Below are 15,980 nucleotides of genomic sequence, written 5' to 3' on the forward strand. Positions count from 1 at the left end.
CTTTTTCCCACGCGGCACACCTTCACCAGTAGCTCAGGCAAAATGGGGTAGGTTTAAAGAAACCGCTAAACCACTAAGTTTAACACGTGGGCTAGGCATGGTATGTGTGTGAGCTTGCCGATCTCCAAAGCCGCCACCAAGTTACAGCCATTATCAGACACAACCATGCCTGGTTGTAGGTTGAGTGGCGAGAGCCACAGCGCAGTCTGGTCTCTTATCCCCTGCCACAGCTCTGCAGCGGTGTGCTGTTTGTCACCTAAGAAAATAAGTTTAAGCATGGCCTGTTGCCGCTTCCCCACTGCAGTGCTACACTGCTTCCAGCTACTGACTGATTGCTGACTGGTGCTGTAAGATGACAATTCAAAGGTGGAAGTGTCACGGATGGTGTACAGGAAACAAGACAATACCATATAAACAATGTCTCTCTGGATCCACAACTAAGGAACAAAGGGAGACCCCTGCAATAGACCTGCCGCTCTCCCTCACTGCTCAGCCTATGCGAACACCCCAAAGGTGGATGGCCGCATATCCACGTTCCTCGGCTATCTATTACCTGAAGACCCTACAATAGTGAAGGGACACGACCACCGGCTCCCTACACTGACACGAAGGGAGTCAGGGTCACCTGGATCCAGAAAAGACAAAATCATAAATACATAAACAGCACTTATCTTGCAGACAACTGACGACTGAGGACTGGGAACTGGGAACTGGGAACAGCATGCACACACACTCCAGGAAGTTGTATCAGCCGCACACTACTGCATTATGGGGAGGAACTTAAAGGGTAGCAATTAGTCCAACTGCATGACAGCTGAGATAGACTAACGAGATGAGAAACTAAACCAAAACAAAGAAATTCAAGGAGGAGGATCTGAGAAGCTCCTGTGAGCGCTTCTCAGCTGTCTGGCTGTGACAGTACCCCTCCCTCTAGGAGTTGACTCCGGACACTCAGAGCCCACCTTCTCAGGATGGGACCTATGGAAAGCCCTGATGAGACGAGAGGCCTTAATGTCCGTCACTGGGACCCACATCCTCTCCTCAGGACCATAACCCTCCCAATGAACGAGGTACTGGAGGGAACCGCGGACAAGACGAGAATCCACAATCCTAGAGACCTGAAATTCAAGATTTCCATCAACCATAATCGGAGGAGGAGGCAAAGGCGAGGGTACAATAGGTTGAACATAAGGTTTCAATAAGGACTTATGAAAAACAATATGGATCTTCCAAGTCTGAGGAAGATCAAGACGGTAGGCAACAGGATTGATGACAGACAGGATCTTGTAAGGCCCAATAAACCTAGGACCCAACTTCCAGGAGGGAACCTTCAATTTGATATTCTTGGTAGACAACCACACCAGATCACCAACATTCAGGTCCGGACCAGGCACACGTCTCTTATCCGCCACACGCTTATATCTCTCACTCATGCTCTTTAGATTATCCTGAATCTTTTGCCAAATAGATGACAAAGACGAGGAGAATCTGTCCTCATCAGGCAAACCAGAAGAGCCCTCTCCCGAGAAAGTCCCAAACTGCGGATGGAACCCATATGCACCAAAAAATGGTGACTTATCAGAGGACTCCTGACGACAGTTATTTAAAGCAAACTCAGCAAGGGACAAAAAAGAACACCAATCCTCCTGATTCTCCGCCACAAAACAGCGCAGATATGTCTCCAGATTCTGATTGATGCGTTCTGTCTGACCATTCGACTGCAGGTGAAAAGCAGAAGAGAACGACAACCGAACCCCCAAGCGAGAACAGAAGGCCTTCCAGAACCTGGAAACAAACTGCGCGACCCTATCCGAGACTATGTCTGAAGGAATGCCATGCAATTTGACAATGTGATCAACAAATGCTTGCGCCAGCGTTTTAGCATTGGGTAACCCAGGAAAGGGAATGAAATGCGCCATTTTGCTAAAACGGTCCACTACCACCAAAATCACAGTCTACCCCGAGGAACGAGGCAGGTCCGTAATGAAATCCATGGACAGATGCATCCAAGGACAGGAAGGAATAAGTAACGGGAGAAGGAGGACCCGATGGCCGTGAATGAGGGACCTTGGCACGAATGCAGGTCTCGCAGGCTGCCACAAAACCCTCAACCGTCTTACGAAGAGCCGGCCACCAGAATCTCCGAGCAATGAGATCCACTGTGGCTCTACTCCCCGGGTGCCCAGCAAGGACAATATCGTGGTGCTCCTTAAAACCTTGTGTCGCAAAGCGAGAGGCACAAACAACCTCCCAGGAGGACAAAGATCAGGAGACTCTGCCTGGGCTGTCTGAACCTCTGCCTCCAAATCAGGATAAAGAGCAGAGGCGACCACCCCTTCAGCCAAAATGGGACCCGGATCTTCAAAGTTCCCCCCTCCCGGAAAACGACGTGACAGAGCATCAGCCTTCACATTTTTAACCCCAGGGCGGAACGTGACAAATTAAACGTAGCAAAGAACAAAGACCATCTGGCCTGTCTTGGGTTCAGACGCTTGGCTGACTCCAAGTAGGCTAGATTCTTATGGTCGTTAAACACAGTAATAGGGTGTATGGCTCCCTCTAGCCAATGGCGCCATTCCTCAAAAGCTAATTTGATGGCCAACAACTCCCTATCCCCCACATCGTAATTTCTCTCTGCGGAGGAGAGTTTCTTTGAGAAAAAGGCACACGGTCGCCATTTGACAGGAGAGGGACCCTGAGACAAGACCGCACCAACACCCACCTCAGAAGCGTCCACCTCAACAATGAAAGACAGAGAGACATCAGGTTGTACCAAGATGGGAGCGGAAGCAAAACTCTTTTTGATACTAGAAAAGGCCTTACGTGCATCTACCGACCAGGAGGAAAAATCTACCCCCTTTCTAGTCATATCAGTTAGTGGCTTAACAACAGAGGAATAATTCAAAATGAACTTCCTGTAATAATTGGCAAAACCCAAAAAGCGCATCAGCGCCTTCTGATTCTCAGGAAGCTCCCAATCAAGCACAGCGCGGACCTTCTCAGGGTCCATGCGAAAACCAGAAGCTGAGAGAAGAAAACCCAAAAATTTAATTTCTGGAACCGCAAACACACATTTTTCCAGTTTAGCGTACAATTTATTCTCCCGCAGAATGAGCAAGACCTGACGTAGGTGGTCCCTATGAGTTTTGAAATCAGGAGAAAAAATCTAAATGTCATCTAGATACACTAGTACAAATTTCCCCATTAAATGATAAAAAATGCTGTTCACAAAATGTTGGAAAACGGCTGGAGCATTCATCAAACCAAAAGGCATAACCAAATTCTCGAAATGGCCCTCAGGGGTATTGAAGGCCATCTTCCATTCGTCCCCTTCCCTGACCCTGACCAGGTTGTATGCCCCTCTTAAATCCAACTTAGAAAAAACTTTGGCCCCAACAATCTGGTTGAACAGGTCCGGGATCAGGGGAAGCGGATAAGGGTCACAAATTGTGATACTGTTCAGCTCTCGGAAATCCAGACATGGTCTTAAAGAACCATCTTTTTTCTTAACAAAAAAGAAACCAGCGGCAACAGGTGACTTCGAGGGTCGGATGTGTCCCTTTCTCGGGCTCTCAGAGATATAATTACGCATAGCGACCCTTTCAGGTTGGGAGAGATTGTATAAACGAGATTTAGGCAGCTTGGCGCCTGGGATGAGATTAATAGGGCAATCGTACTCCCGGTGAGGGGACAGCTCCTGGACACCACTCTCTGAAAACACATCCGAAAATTCTGAGAGAAAAGATGGTACAGTCTTGGTAGAAACCTCTGAAAGAGAGACCGTGAGGCAATTCTCTCTGCAAAAGTCACTCCAACCATTTATTTGCCTTGCTTGCCAATCAATGGTGGGGTTATGTTTAGTGAGCCAAGGTAACCTCAACACTAGAGGAGTAGGTAATCCGCTTAGGGCGAAACATGACACATCCTCAACATGAGCATCACCCACAGTCAAACTGATATTGTGAACTATGCCCTTTAATGATTTTTGAGAAAGTGGAGCGGAATCGATAGCAAAAACAGGTATATCCTTTCCCAAAGTGCATACCTGGAAACCATGTGTTATAGCAAATTTATTATCAATGAGATTGACAGCTGCTCCACTATCTACAAAAATCTCACAAACAATGTTCTTGCTATCTAGCGTCACCCTGGCAGGTAGGAGAAAACGGGAACTACAAGCAAACGGAAAATCTTCAATTTCCGTATCAACCTTGCCAATAGTAACAGATGGAAAGTTTTTAGAGGACTTTTTTATTTTTGTTTTTTTATTACCCTCAAAAAACTCCCTGAATCGCCTAGAGGGGCAAACATTTGCCAAATGATTAATACCTCCACAACAGAAACAAACCTTCCTCTGAGAGCTGAATCCTCTATTATCAGAGGCAAGCAAACCCAGCTGCATGGGCTCCTGCTCAGAGGGGATTGAGAGAGACTGAGGCCCCTGCGCACTGAATGAGACCGCCCCACTATCCTTGGACTGAATATGACAGGAAAGAGTAGTCTCCTCTCTCTCTAAGACGCCTGTCAATACGAACAGCCCGAGACATGGCAGACTCGAAGGAGGCAGGTCTCTCATGAAAGGCAAATGCATCTTTCAATCCCTCCGAAAGACCATGGCAAAATTGACTTCGGAGTGCAGCATCATTCCAACCAGTATCAGCTGCCCATCTCCGAAATTCTGAACAGTATATCGCGGACTGTTTACCCTGGCATAAAAGACGCACTTTAGATTCAGCCAGAGCAATACGATCCGGGTCATCATATATCTGGCCCAGGGCTACAAAAAATTCATCCACCGATCGGAGGAGCCGTGCCCCCACCGGTAGTGAAAAGGCCCAAGACTGAGCATTATCCCTGAGCAGCGAGATGATGATCCCCACCCTCTGCTCCTCATCACCAGAGGAATGGGGAAGTAGGCGAAAATGGAGTTTGCAAGCCTCTCTAAAACGAACATAATTCTCACTACCCCCGGAGAATGTATCCGGAAGCGAGATCTTAGGCTTGGAACAAACTCCATGAACGCAAGCAGAACCGGTCACCTGAAACTGAGAGACCTCCAGTGAAAGACCCTGCACGCGGTCAATCAAGGCTGAAACCAGATCCATGCTTAAGACGGTTTTGGCGGTTTATAATGTCACGGATGGTGTTGCAGAAAACTAGAAGTCACAAATAAAGATCCGACTGACTTGATCCCAAACTAAGGAACATATGGGTGAGCCCTATAAAAGCCCTAGAGCCCCGACTGCTCAGCCCATGCAAAGATCTTTATGACAGAAAATTGCATGTCCTCGTACCTAGGCTGTGTGACACCTGAAAACCCTATAATAGTGAGGGGACACGACCAGCGGCTCCCTGCACTTAATACGGAGGGAGTCAGGGTCACCTAGAATCAAGCCAACAGGAAAACACAAATAAAGGAATAGACTTATTTGAGGAACCAGGAGTTGCAGCATCTAGCAGTGAGCACAATCCAGGAAGTAGTATGAACCGCAAAGTGAGTCAGTATGGGAGGGGATATAAAGGGATGCAATCAATGCAAATAGATGACAGCTGAGAGAGGGAAAATAGATGACAAACAAAACCAAAACAAAAGAACCTCATGCAAGAGGTACTGAAGAACGTCTGTCAGAGCTTCTCAGAGATCTGGCGGTGACAGTGGCTGAGTATTTGCGCTTTCGCTTAAAAGTCTGTGGTATGGACATCTGTACACTGCGCTGGGACACAGAAGTGGATGTGCTAGCTGATGGTACTTGCGAAAGTCCAGTTGTAGGGCAGGAGGAATCCAGGCCTGCGTCTTGGACAGGGGATTGGCCAGCACCTAACACAGGGGAAGAGGAGGCAGCGGTGTGACACGCAGACACTGATTGTAGACCCAGGAGTTCGGCCCACCTATTAGGGTGCTTTGATGCCATGTGGCGGATCATGCTGGTGGTGGTGAGGTTGCTAGTGTTCACGCCCCTGCTCATTTTGGTACGGCACAGGTTGCAAATAACAATTCTTTTATCGTCCACACTTTCTTCAAAAAAGTGCCAGACTGCGGAACTCTTACCCCTTGGCAAGGGAAATTTACACAAGGGGGTGCTCCGGGAAACAGTTGCGGGCCTGTTTGGTGTGGCCTGCCTTCTCTCTTTTGCCACCTCACTGCCTCTTTCACGGTGTTACGGTGCTGCGGATCCCTCCACCTCTGTACTGCTGTCCTCGCTCGGCTTGCCACCTTTCCAGGTTGGGTCAGTGATTTCATCGTCCACCACCTCCTCTCCCACTTCCTCACTCTGGTCATCCTCCTGATTTGTTGACCTAACAACAACCTCACTTATTGACAACTGTGTCTCATTCTCATCATCAACCTCTTGAGACCATAATTGCGGTTGACTTATTGGCAACTGTGTCTCATCATCATCATCCACCTTGTGAAACACTAATTGCTGTCCCCACCGCCATCTTCTGACTGTGGATGCTCAAGAGTTTGGGAATCAGTGCACAAGATCTCCTCATGTCCCTCTTCAAGTGGGCTTTGCGAGAGGCCAAAATTAAGGAATGTCGATGAAAAGAGCTCCTCAGAATATTCGAGTGTGGGATCACTTGTTTGCAAAGACTCTCCATGGTGGGGAGAAGGAGGATCAGGGCAAGGATTCTGTTGACCAGACTCTTGGCTACTGAGACTGGACTTTGTGGAACACAGGGTGGTGCTTAACCGACTGGAAGCATTATCTGCTGCAATCCAACTGACCACCTGGTTGCACTGGTGTGACGTCGAGAGTGGTGTCCTGCGCCGCCCTGCAAACTGGGACATGAAGCTAGGTATCGTGAATGAGTGTGTTTCTTGTTCTCTGGTAGCAGGCACAGTTTCACTGCGCACAGGACCACAGCCTCTGAGTGCACCATCAGCAGCACGGCCACTTCCCCATCCCTTACTGCTCACCTTCCGCATATTAAATGGTATATATGCTTGCAAGTATGTCACACTTACAGTAGCACAGGTTTTGTAAGTGTATGCGCAAATAAATAAGACTGAATGTCACTGATATTTAGGATGGGCAAATGTTATACAGGAGATGTAGTACAGGTAATGTCGCTGCCACTAGCAGCAAAAAAATTACACTGAATGTCACTGATATTTCGAATGCGCTAATGTTATACTGGAGATGTAGCGCAGGTAATTTTGCTGCAAGCAGCAATGAGACTGGATGTAACTGATATTTAGGATGGGCAAACGTTATACAGGAGATGTAGAATAGGTAATGTCACTGATACCAGCAGCAAAAAAATTAGACTGGATGTTACTGATATTTCGGTTGCGCTAACGTTATACTGGAGATGTTGTGCAGGTAATGTCGCTGTCACCAGCAACAACAAAAAATTAGACTGAATGTCACTGATATTTTGGATGCGCTAAAGTTATACAGGAGATGTAGTGCAGGTAATGTCGCTGTCACCAGCAACGAAAAAATTAGACTGAATGTCACTGATATTTCGGATTGGCAAACGTTATATGGTGTTCGGCCGAGCATGCTCGATCAACACTAATCTCCACACTATGTCACCTTGCCACTCTGTGGTCTCCAGATGCTGCCGCCACCTCCAAACTATGTCACCTTGCCACTTTGTGGTCAGACATCAAACTCAGATGTCAGCCAGATATCAAAGTCAGGTTTCAGAGTCAGATATCAGACTCAGGGGTCAGAGTCAGTATTTTGCCTCAAACTGACATTGTTCTGATATTTCACTTTGATATCTGACCATGTCCTAAAATCTACACTGTATACAGTATGTGTATCTTTTCTCTATTTTGGCAGAAAGAAGAACGTTCTCCCTCACCTGTCATTGAAGTGGATAATCTGGAAAAATTTGTACTCCGCCCAGCACCACAAGGTATAACCATCAAATGCAAAGTCACAAGAGATAAAAAAGGAATGGACAGGGGATGGTACCCAACTTATTATGTTCATCTTGATAATGACAAGAAGGTAAGAAATATTCTGTGATGCTACATACTGAAGTAGCAGCATGCATTGATACATTTTACATGCAATGTTAAATACTTTTGCATTAAAAATATTAGAGCAGTGATACCTTTATTAGCTAACCAGAAAAATAAAATTTGAAAGCTTTTCATAAAGGCTCCTTCATCAGGCAAGTTTATAAATGAATGACTGCCGGAAATGCATAAAAAAAAATAAAAAAAACGTTACAGACATTTGTACATGAGGTGATACATCCTCTTCCAGCCCCTGAGAATGTCAGCTCCAGTAGGGGACCAGAGACTAGGAATTCAGGGCAGGCCAGTGAGGTTCTGGTAGTATGAGACTCAATCATTAGTGGTACAGATAGAATGATCTGTCTAAAAGACCAGGATCATTGAGCAGTGTTTTGTCTTCTTGGTGTTTGAGTTTGACATATCGCGGATCGGGGTGATAGAATACTGGTAGGGCTGGCAAAGACCCAACGGTCACGGTCCACATTGGAACCAATGACAAATTTAGAGGTCGGTGAAGTATCACATTATAAAAAAGAAAGACAGCGCAGATAGTGACCTGGGGCAAGGTAATGGAACTAGGGGTAGAATGGAGGGACGGAGCGAGGGACTAGAAGAGTTTAAAATATCCAAAAACCTCTTAATTGTATGTATACTAATGCCAGAAGCCCGACTAATAAAACTGGTGACATAGTGGGAATATCTGAGGCATAGCTGAATAATAGGTATTACTGCGCGGTTAACGTACAGGTTTGCAGTCTGTTCAGAAAGGATCATAAAAACTAGAAGGAAGGGGTTTGCATTTATACAGGGAGTGCAGAATTATTAGGCAAGTTGTATTTTTGAGGATTAATTTTATTATTGAACAACAACCATGTTCTCAATGAACCCAAAAAACTCATTAATATCAAAGCTGAATATTTTTGGAAGTAGTTTTTAGTTTGTTTTTAGTTTTAGCTATTTTAGGGGGATATCTGTGTGTGCAGGTGACTATTACTGTGCATAATTATTAGGCAACTTAACAAAAAACAAATATATACCCATTTCAATTATTTATTTTTACCAGTGAAACCAATATAACATCTCAACATTCACAAATATACATTTCTGACATTCAAAAACAAAACAAAAACAAATCAGTGACTAATATAGCCACCTTTCTTTGCAAGGACACTCAAAAGCCTGCCATCCATGGATTATGTCAGTGTTTTGATCTGTTCACCATCAACATTGCGTGCAGCAGCAACCACAGCCTCCCAGACACTGTTCAGAGAGGTGTACTGTTTTCCCTCCTTGTAAATCTCACATTTGATGATGGACCACAGGTTCTCAATGGGGTTCAGATCAGGTGAACAAGGAGGCCATGTCATTAGATTTTCTTCTTTTATACCCTTTCTTGCCAGCCACGCTGTGGAGTACTTGGACGCGTGTGATGGAGCATTGTCCTGCATGAAAATCATGTTTTTCTTGAAGGATGCAGACTTCTTCCTGTACCACTGCTTGAAGAAGGTGTCTTCCAGAAACTGGCAGTAGGACTGGGAGTTGAGCTTGACTCCATCCTCAACCCGAAAAGGCCCCACAAGCTCATCTTTGATGATACCAGCCCAAACCAGTACTCCACCTCCACCTTGCTGGCGTCTGATTCGGACTGGAGCTCTCTGCCCTTTACCAATCCAGCCACGGGCCCATCCATCTGGCCCATCAAGACTCACTCTCATTTCATCAGTCCATAAAACCTTAGAAAAATCAGTCTTGAGATATTTCTTGGCCCAGTCTTGACGTTTCAGCTTGTGTGTCTTGTTCAGTGGTGGTCGTCTTTCAGCCTTTCTTACCTTGGCCATGTCTCTGAGTATTGCACACCTTGTGCTTTTGGGCACTCCAGTGATGTTGCAGCTCTGAAATATGGCCAAACTGGTGGCAAGTGGCATCTTGGCAGCTGCACGCTTGACTTTTCTCAGTTCATGGGCAGTTATTTTGCGCCTTGGTTTTTCCACACGCTTCTTGCGACCCTGTTGACTATTTTGAATGAAACGCTTGATTGTTCGATGATCACGCTTCAGAAGCTTTGCAATTTTAAGAGTGCTGCATCCCTCTGCAAGATATCTCACTATTTTTGACTTTTCTGAGCCTGTCAAGTCCTTCTTTTGACCCATTTTGCCAAAGGAAAGGAAGTTGCCTACTAATTATGCACATCTAATATAGGGTGTTGATGTCATTAGACCACACCCCTTCTCATTACAGAGATGCACATCACCTAATATGCTTAATTGGTAGTAGGCTTTCGAGCCTATACAGCTTGGAGTAAGACAACATGCATAAAGAGGATGATGTGGTCAAAATACTCATTTGCCTAATAATTCTGCACGCAGTGTATAAAGTCCTGTCTAAAACTCACACTCTGGGAAGACATAAGTGAGGGACATGAACATTTAGAGTCACTGTGGTTAGAAATACATGGAGGCAAAAACAATAATACAATACTGATAGGAGTTCACGGAAATCTGCAGTATACGCAACAAAAATCTTCTACTAAGGGAAATAGATGAGGTGGCAAAATCATAATGAGATCTTTATTATGGGGGACTTCAACTTCCAAAATATAGACTTATACCCTCAAAAATAAAAATGCAGCCACAAAACGTACATAGCTTATGGAAATAAAAGGGTGGGGAACATAAAAAACACAATAAGGATAAATAGAAATTTAAAGGGAACAATAAATTATAAAACAAGATTTTAAATCACTAAAACACGATGGTAGCAAGAAAGCATTGAAAAACTATAGGGAATAAATATAATATGTAAAAGACAGATAAAAGCAGTCAAGCTGGCAACAGAGAGAATCATTGCCAAAGAGAGCAAAACTAGCCATAAAACGGTTCTTTAATTAAATAAATGGTAAAAAATTTAAATCTGAAAGTGTTGGCCCTTTACAGAGGGATAAGGGAGGAATTGTAGAGATTGATGAGGAGAAAGCAAATCTATTAAATATTTTTTTCTTCTCTGTTTTCACTGAGAAAAATGAACTAAAAAATGATCATCGGGTCCAGATGGCATACACCCCAGTATCCTAAGAGAAATAAATTATGTCATAGACAGACCCTTATTTCTGATACTTAAAGAGGTTGGCCAATCATAGACAATGGGGGCATAATGCTAGGATATGGCCCCATTGTCTGATAGGTGAGGGTCCCATCTCTGGGACCCACACCTACACCATGAAAAGAGCTTTGAAAGGCAGTGGAGGGTGCACTGCGCATGCGCAGCGATCCTCCATCCATTTCTATGGGGCCGCCAAAAATAGCCGAGGGCTGGAGATCCCATTAACTTGTATGGGGAGAGCGATTGGCGGTGGCTTGAACCCAGGAAACCCAGGGTCCTCCAGCCACCGCTCTTGCTGCTCCATTCTCGGCATAGACTATCAGACAATAGGTGCATATCCTAGCAATGTGCCCCCATTGTCTATGATGGGCCAGCCCCTTTAAGGATTCTATATTAACAGGGAGTGTTCCACAGGTTAGTAAATGTGATGCTAGTATTCAAAAAGGTGTCAAAAACAGAGACTGGAAACTATACGCTGGTAAACCTAACAGCTGTTGTAAGGAAACTGTATGAAGGTGCTCAAAGAGATGCCATTCTGGAGAATCTTAATGAAAATAAGCATTGTGAGACAGTGACAGGTAGAGTGATTGATGGCAGGTACTATCCCCCAGAATCCTGTCCTATGCAGCTTAAGCTCCAGGGAGTGCCCAGTTTGTAGTGGAAAGCTCAAGCTTTCCTGAGTTGGCTTTGTAGAAAAGCCAGTATAGGGCCTGGAGTTTTGGATTGGGGAAGAGTTTGGCGGGTTCCCAAATCCGCAGACCACTTCTGGTACAGATCTAGCCTGCTGCCTGATTAGTTGCACCTGCAGCAGTTGCATAAAGAGAACCCAGGCAGAGAGTATGGGCGTGAGAGATGGATGATATCTGGAAGTGACACTCGGGTGCTTGTGAGTAACTTGCTGTGATGAACTTTAGTGCTGACAGTACCGTACCTAGGACAGTTAGTGAAACACTGTTTAGGCTTCATTCACACGTCCGTGGAAAGCGGGTTGTGACATATCGGACTGGCACCCTGCTTATTGCAGGAGCGCACGGCGTCATTGGTTGCTATGACACTGTGTGCTTTGTGCCGCCGCAGTACAGTAATACACTCGTATGATCTATACGAGTGTATTACTGTACTGCGGCGGAGGTACAAAGCGCACGGCGTCATAGCAACCAATGACGACGTACGCTCCTGCACTAAGCAGGATGCCAGTCCGGTATCTCACAGACCATGTTCCACCCTTATTTTAGTGCTCAGATGAGCAGGATTTGTTTTGTGTTTTTCCCTGAAATGTAAAGGCCATTTACTTTTGCTGTTTAAACCACAATAAAGTGGAAATTTGTTTGGACTTCGGAATTCGTGTGTCACCATCTCTGACTGTCCGCAAGCCGGCCAATTCTTCCTTTATCAGAGCTACAGTAACTCCCACAGCGTATAACACTGAATCAGCATGGTTTCATGAGGGATTGATTCTGTCAAACTAATTTAGTCAGTTTCTATGAGGAGGTAAGTTCTAGACTTGACTGTGGTGAGTCAATGGATGTCCTATATCTTGACTTCTCCAAAGCATACTGTGCCACATAAAAGGTTGGTACATGAAATGAGAATGCTTGGACTGATGGAAAATGTGTGTATGTGGGTAAGTAACTGGCTCAATTATAGAAAACAGGGGGTGGTTATTAACAGTTCATGCTTAGATTGGGTCACCACTAGTGTTGGTTGAGCACCAAAGTGCTCGTGTGCTCTAGTAGAACACTTCCTGATGCTTGGGTGCTCTACAGAGCACCCGAGCACAATGGAAGTCAATAGGAGAACCCAAGCATTAAACCAGGCACCCCCTGCTATGAAGAGGGGAGGGTGTCGGGACTCTAGTTCAGCTTAGGAGTCCCTGCTCTGACTCCATATATAGCTATGTCCATATATGGAGTCAGTGCTTGGGGACACCCAGTGTATTTAAATCTAATTTAGCCTCTATTTCTGAAATGTTTCTGATGGGATTTGAACTCACAACCTTCTACATTACAGCCAAGAATGTAGTAGTAAGTATTCCTACACAGCATATTTATTTTAGTGACTGGCCATGCAGCTCTATAGTGTAGTGGTTAACATTCTTGGCTGTAGTGTAGAAGGTTGTGAGTTCGAATCCCTTCAGAAATAGAGGCTAAATTAAATGTATATATATATATATATTTTTTGTAATTGTAAAAAATGTGTAATTACTAATATATATATATATATATATATATATATACACTGCTCAAAAAAATAAAGGGAACACAAAAATAACACATCCTAGATCTGAGTTAATTAAATATTCTTCTGAAATACTTTGTTCTTTACATAATTGAATGTGCTGACAACAAAATCACACAAAAATTTTAAAATGGAAATCAAACTTTTTAACCCATGGAGGTCTGGATTTGGAGTCACACTCAAAATGAAAGTGGAAAAACACACTACAGGCTGATCCAACTTTGATGTAATGTCCTTAAAACAAGTCAAAATGAGGCTCAGTAGTATGTGTGGCCTCCACGTGCCTGTATGACCTCCCTACAACGCCTGTGCATGCTCCTGATGAGGTGGCGGACGGTCTCCTGAGGGATCTCCTCCCAGACCTGGACTAAAGCATCTGCCAACTCCTGGGCAGTCTGTGGTGCAACGTGACGTTGGTGGATAGAGCGAGACATGATGTCCCAGATGTGCTCAATTGGATTCAGGTCTGGGGAACGGGCGGGCCAGTCCATAGCATCAATGCCTTCGTCTTGCAGGAACTGCTGACACACTCCAGCCACATGAGGTCTAGCATTGTCTTGCATTAGGAGGAACCCAGGGCCAACCGCACCAGCATATGGTCTCATAAGGGGTCTGAGGATCTCATCTCGGTACCTAATGGCAGTCAGGCTACCTCTGGCGAGCACATGGAGGGCTGTGCGGCCCTCCAAAGAAATGCCACCTCACACCATTACTGACCCAATGCCAAACCGGTCATGCTGGAGGATGTTGCAGGCAGCAGAACATTCTCCACGGCGTCTCCAGACTCTGTCACGTCTGTCACTTGTGCTCAGTGTGAACCTGCTTTCATCTGTGAAGAGCACAGGGCGCCATTGGCGAATTTGCCAATCTTGGTGTTCTCTGGCAAATGCCAAACGTCCTGCACGGTGTTGGGCTGTAAGCACAACCCCCACCTGTGGACGTCGGGCCCTCATATCACCCTCATGGAGTCTGTTTCTGACCGTTTGAGCAGACACATGCACATTTGTGGCCTGCTGGAGGTCATTTTGCAGGGCTCTGGCAGTGCTCCTCCTGTTCCTCCTTGCACAAAGGCGGAGGTAGCGGTCCTGCTGCTGGGTTGTTGCCCTCCTACGGCCTCCTCCACGTCTCCTGATGTACTGGCATGTCTCCTGGTAGCGCCTCCATGCTCTGGACACTACGCTGACAGACACAGCAAACCTTCTTGCCACAGCTCGCATTGATGTGCCATCCTGGATAAGCTGCACTACCTGAGCCACTTGTGTGGGTTGTAGACTCCGTCTCATGCTACCACTAGAGTGAAAGCACCGCCAGCATTCAAAAGTGACCAAAACATCAGCCAGGAAGCATAGGAACTGAGAAGTGGTCTGTGGTCACCACCTGCAGAACCACTCCTTTATTGGGGGTGTCTTGCTAATTGCCTATAATTTCCACCTGTTGTCTATCCCATTTGCACAACAGCATGTGAAATTGATTGTCACTCAGTGTTGCTTCCTAAGTGGACAGTTTGATTTCACAGAAGTGTGATTGACTTGGAGTTACATTGTGTTGTTTAAGTGTTCCCTTTATTTTTTTGAGCAGTGTATATATAATCATACTTCAAATATATATGAATGCATAATATGTGGGAAACTACTACTGATGTTTTAGCCATAATATATTTACATATATTAGAATATATTATATATTCTAAATATATAGTATTAATAAAATATATCCCTCGCCTTTTTGGCCACGTCCAAGAGACCGCGAGGGTGTCTGCCATATAGCAGTTCGAAGGGCGAGAACCCAGTAGAGGCCTGGGGTACCTCTCGCACTGTGAACATGAGATAGGGAAGAAGGAGGTCCCAGTCCCTAGCTAATGATAGCCACCACCCTTTTCAACATATTTTATAAGTCTACCAGACTGCCCGTTTGCAGATGGTAAATGGATATCCGTAGCTGTTTTATGTGCAGCAACTTACAGAGTTCCCTCATCACCTTGGACATAAAAGGCGTCCCTTGGTCGGTCAGAACCTATTTAGGTAGTCCTACTCGGGAAAACCTCCCCATTAACTCCTTAGCTATGAGTTTGGCCGAGGTATGTCACAGTGGAACCGCCTCCGGGTACCGTTTAGCGTAGTCTAGAATGACTAAGATGTGTTGATGCCCTCTGGCGGACTTCGATACTGGGCCTATGAGGTCCTTAGCTATTTGGTCAAACGGTACTTAGATAATTGGGAGAGGTACTGGGGGACTATGTAAATGTGTCTGGGGGCTAGTTATCTGGCAAGTCGGGCAAGACTTACAAAACTCTTACACTTCTTTGAATATGCTGGGCCAGTAAAACTGATGTAGAATACGATCCTGAGGTTTCTGCAGCCCTAGGTGACCCCCGAGAACGTGTTGGTGGGCTAGATCTAACACAAGTTTGCGATAAGCCTTGGGGACCACCAACTGTTCAACAGGCTCCCCCCGTAGTTGGTTTACCCGATACAACATATCCTGATGAACCGAAAAACGGGGAAACACTGACTCTGCCCCAGGTTGTTGTGGTTTACCATCTACTATTAACACATTTTCCCAGGCGTGGGATAGGGTTGGGTCCCGATTAGAGTTGAGCGGACACCTGGATGTTCGGATTCGATGGGTTCGGCCGAACTTCACAAAAAAGTCTGTGTTCAGGACC

The 15,980-nt window shown here is 45.4% G+C and overlaps 1 protein-coding gene across 1 annotated transcript in view; it reads left to right on the plus strand.

Moving 5' to 3' along the window:
* Window positions 1-15,980, plus strand: part of TULP1 (TUB like protein 1) — a 667,605-nt gene that overhangs the window by 153,038 nt on the left and 498,587 nt on the right. The window contains exon 5 of the mRNA XM_040422218.1: window positions 7,797-7,967. Within this exon, the coding sequence (XP_040278152.1) occupies window positions 7,797-7,967 (171 nt within the window). The remainder of the gene's footprint in view (window positions 1-7,796; window positions 7,968-15,980) is intronic.

This window comes from Bufo bufo, chromosome 3 (genome assembly GCF_905171765.1).
Source record: "Bufo bufo chromosome 3, aBufBuf1.1, whole genome shotgun sequence".
In the NCBI taxonomy this organism is placed as follows: domain Eukaryota; kingdom Metazoa; phylum Chordata; class Amphibia; order Anura; family Bufonidae; genus Bufo; species Bufo bufo.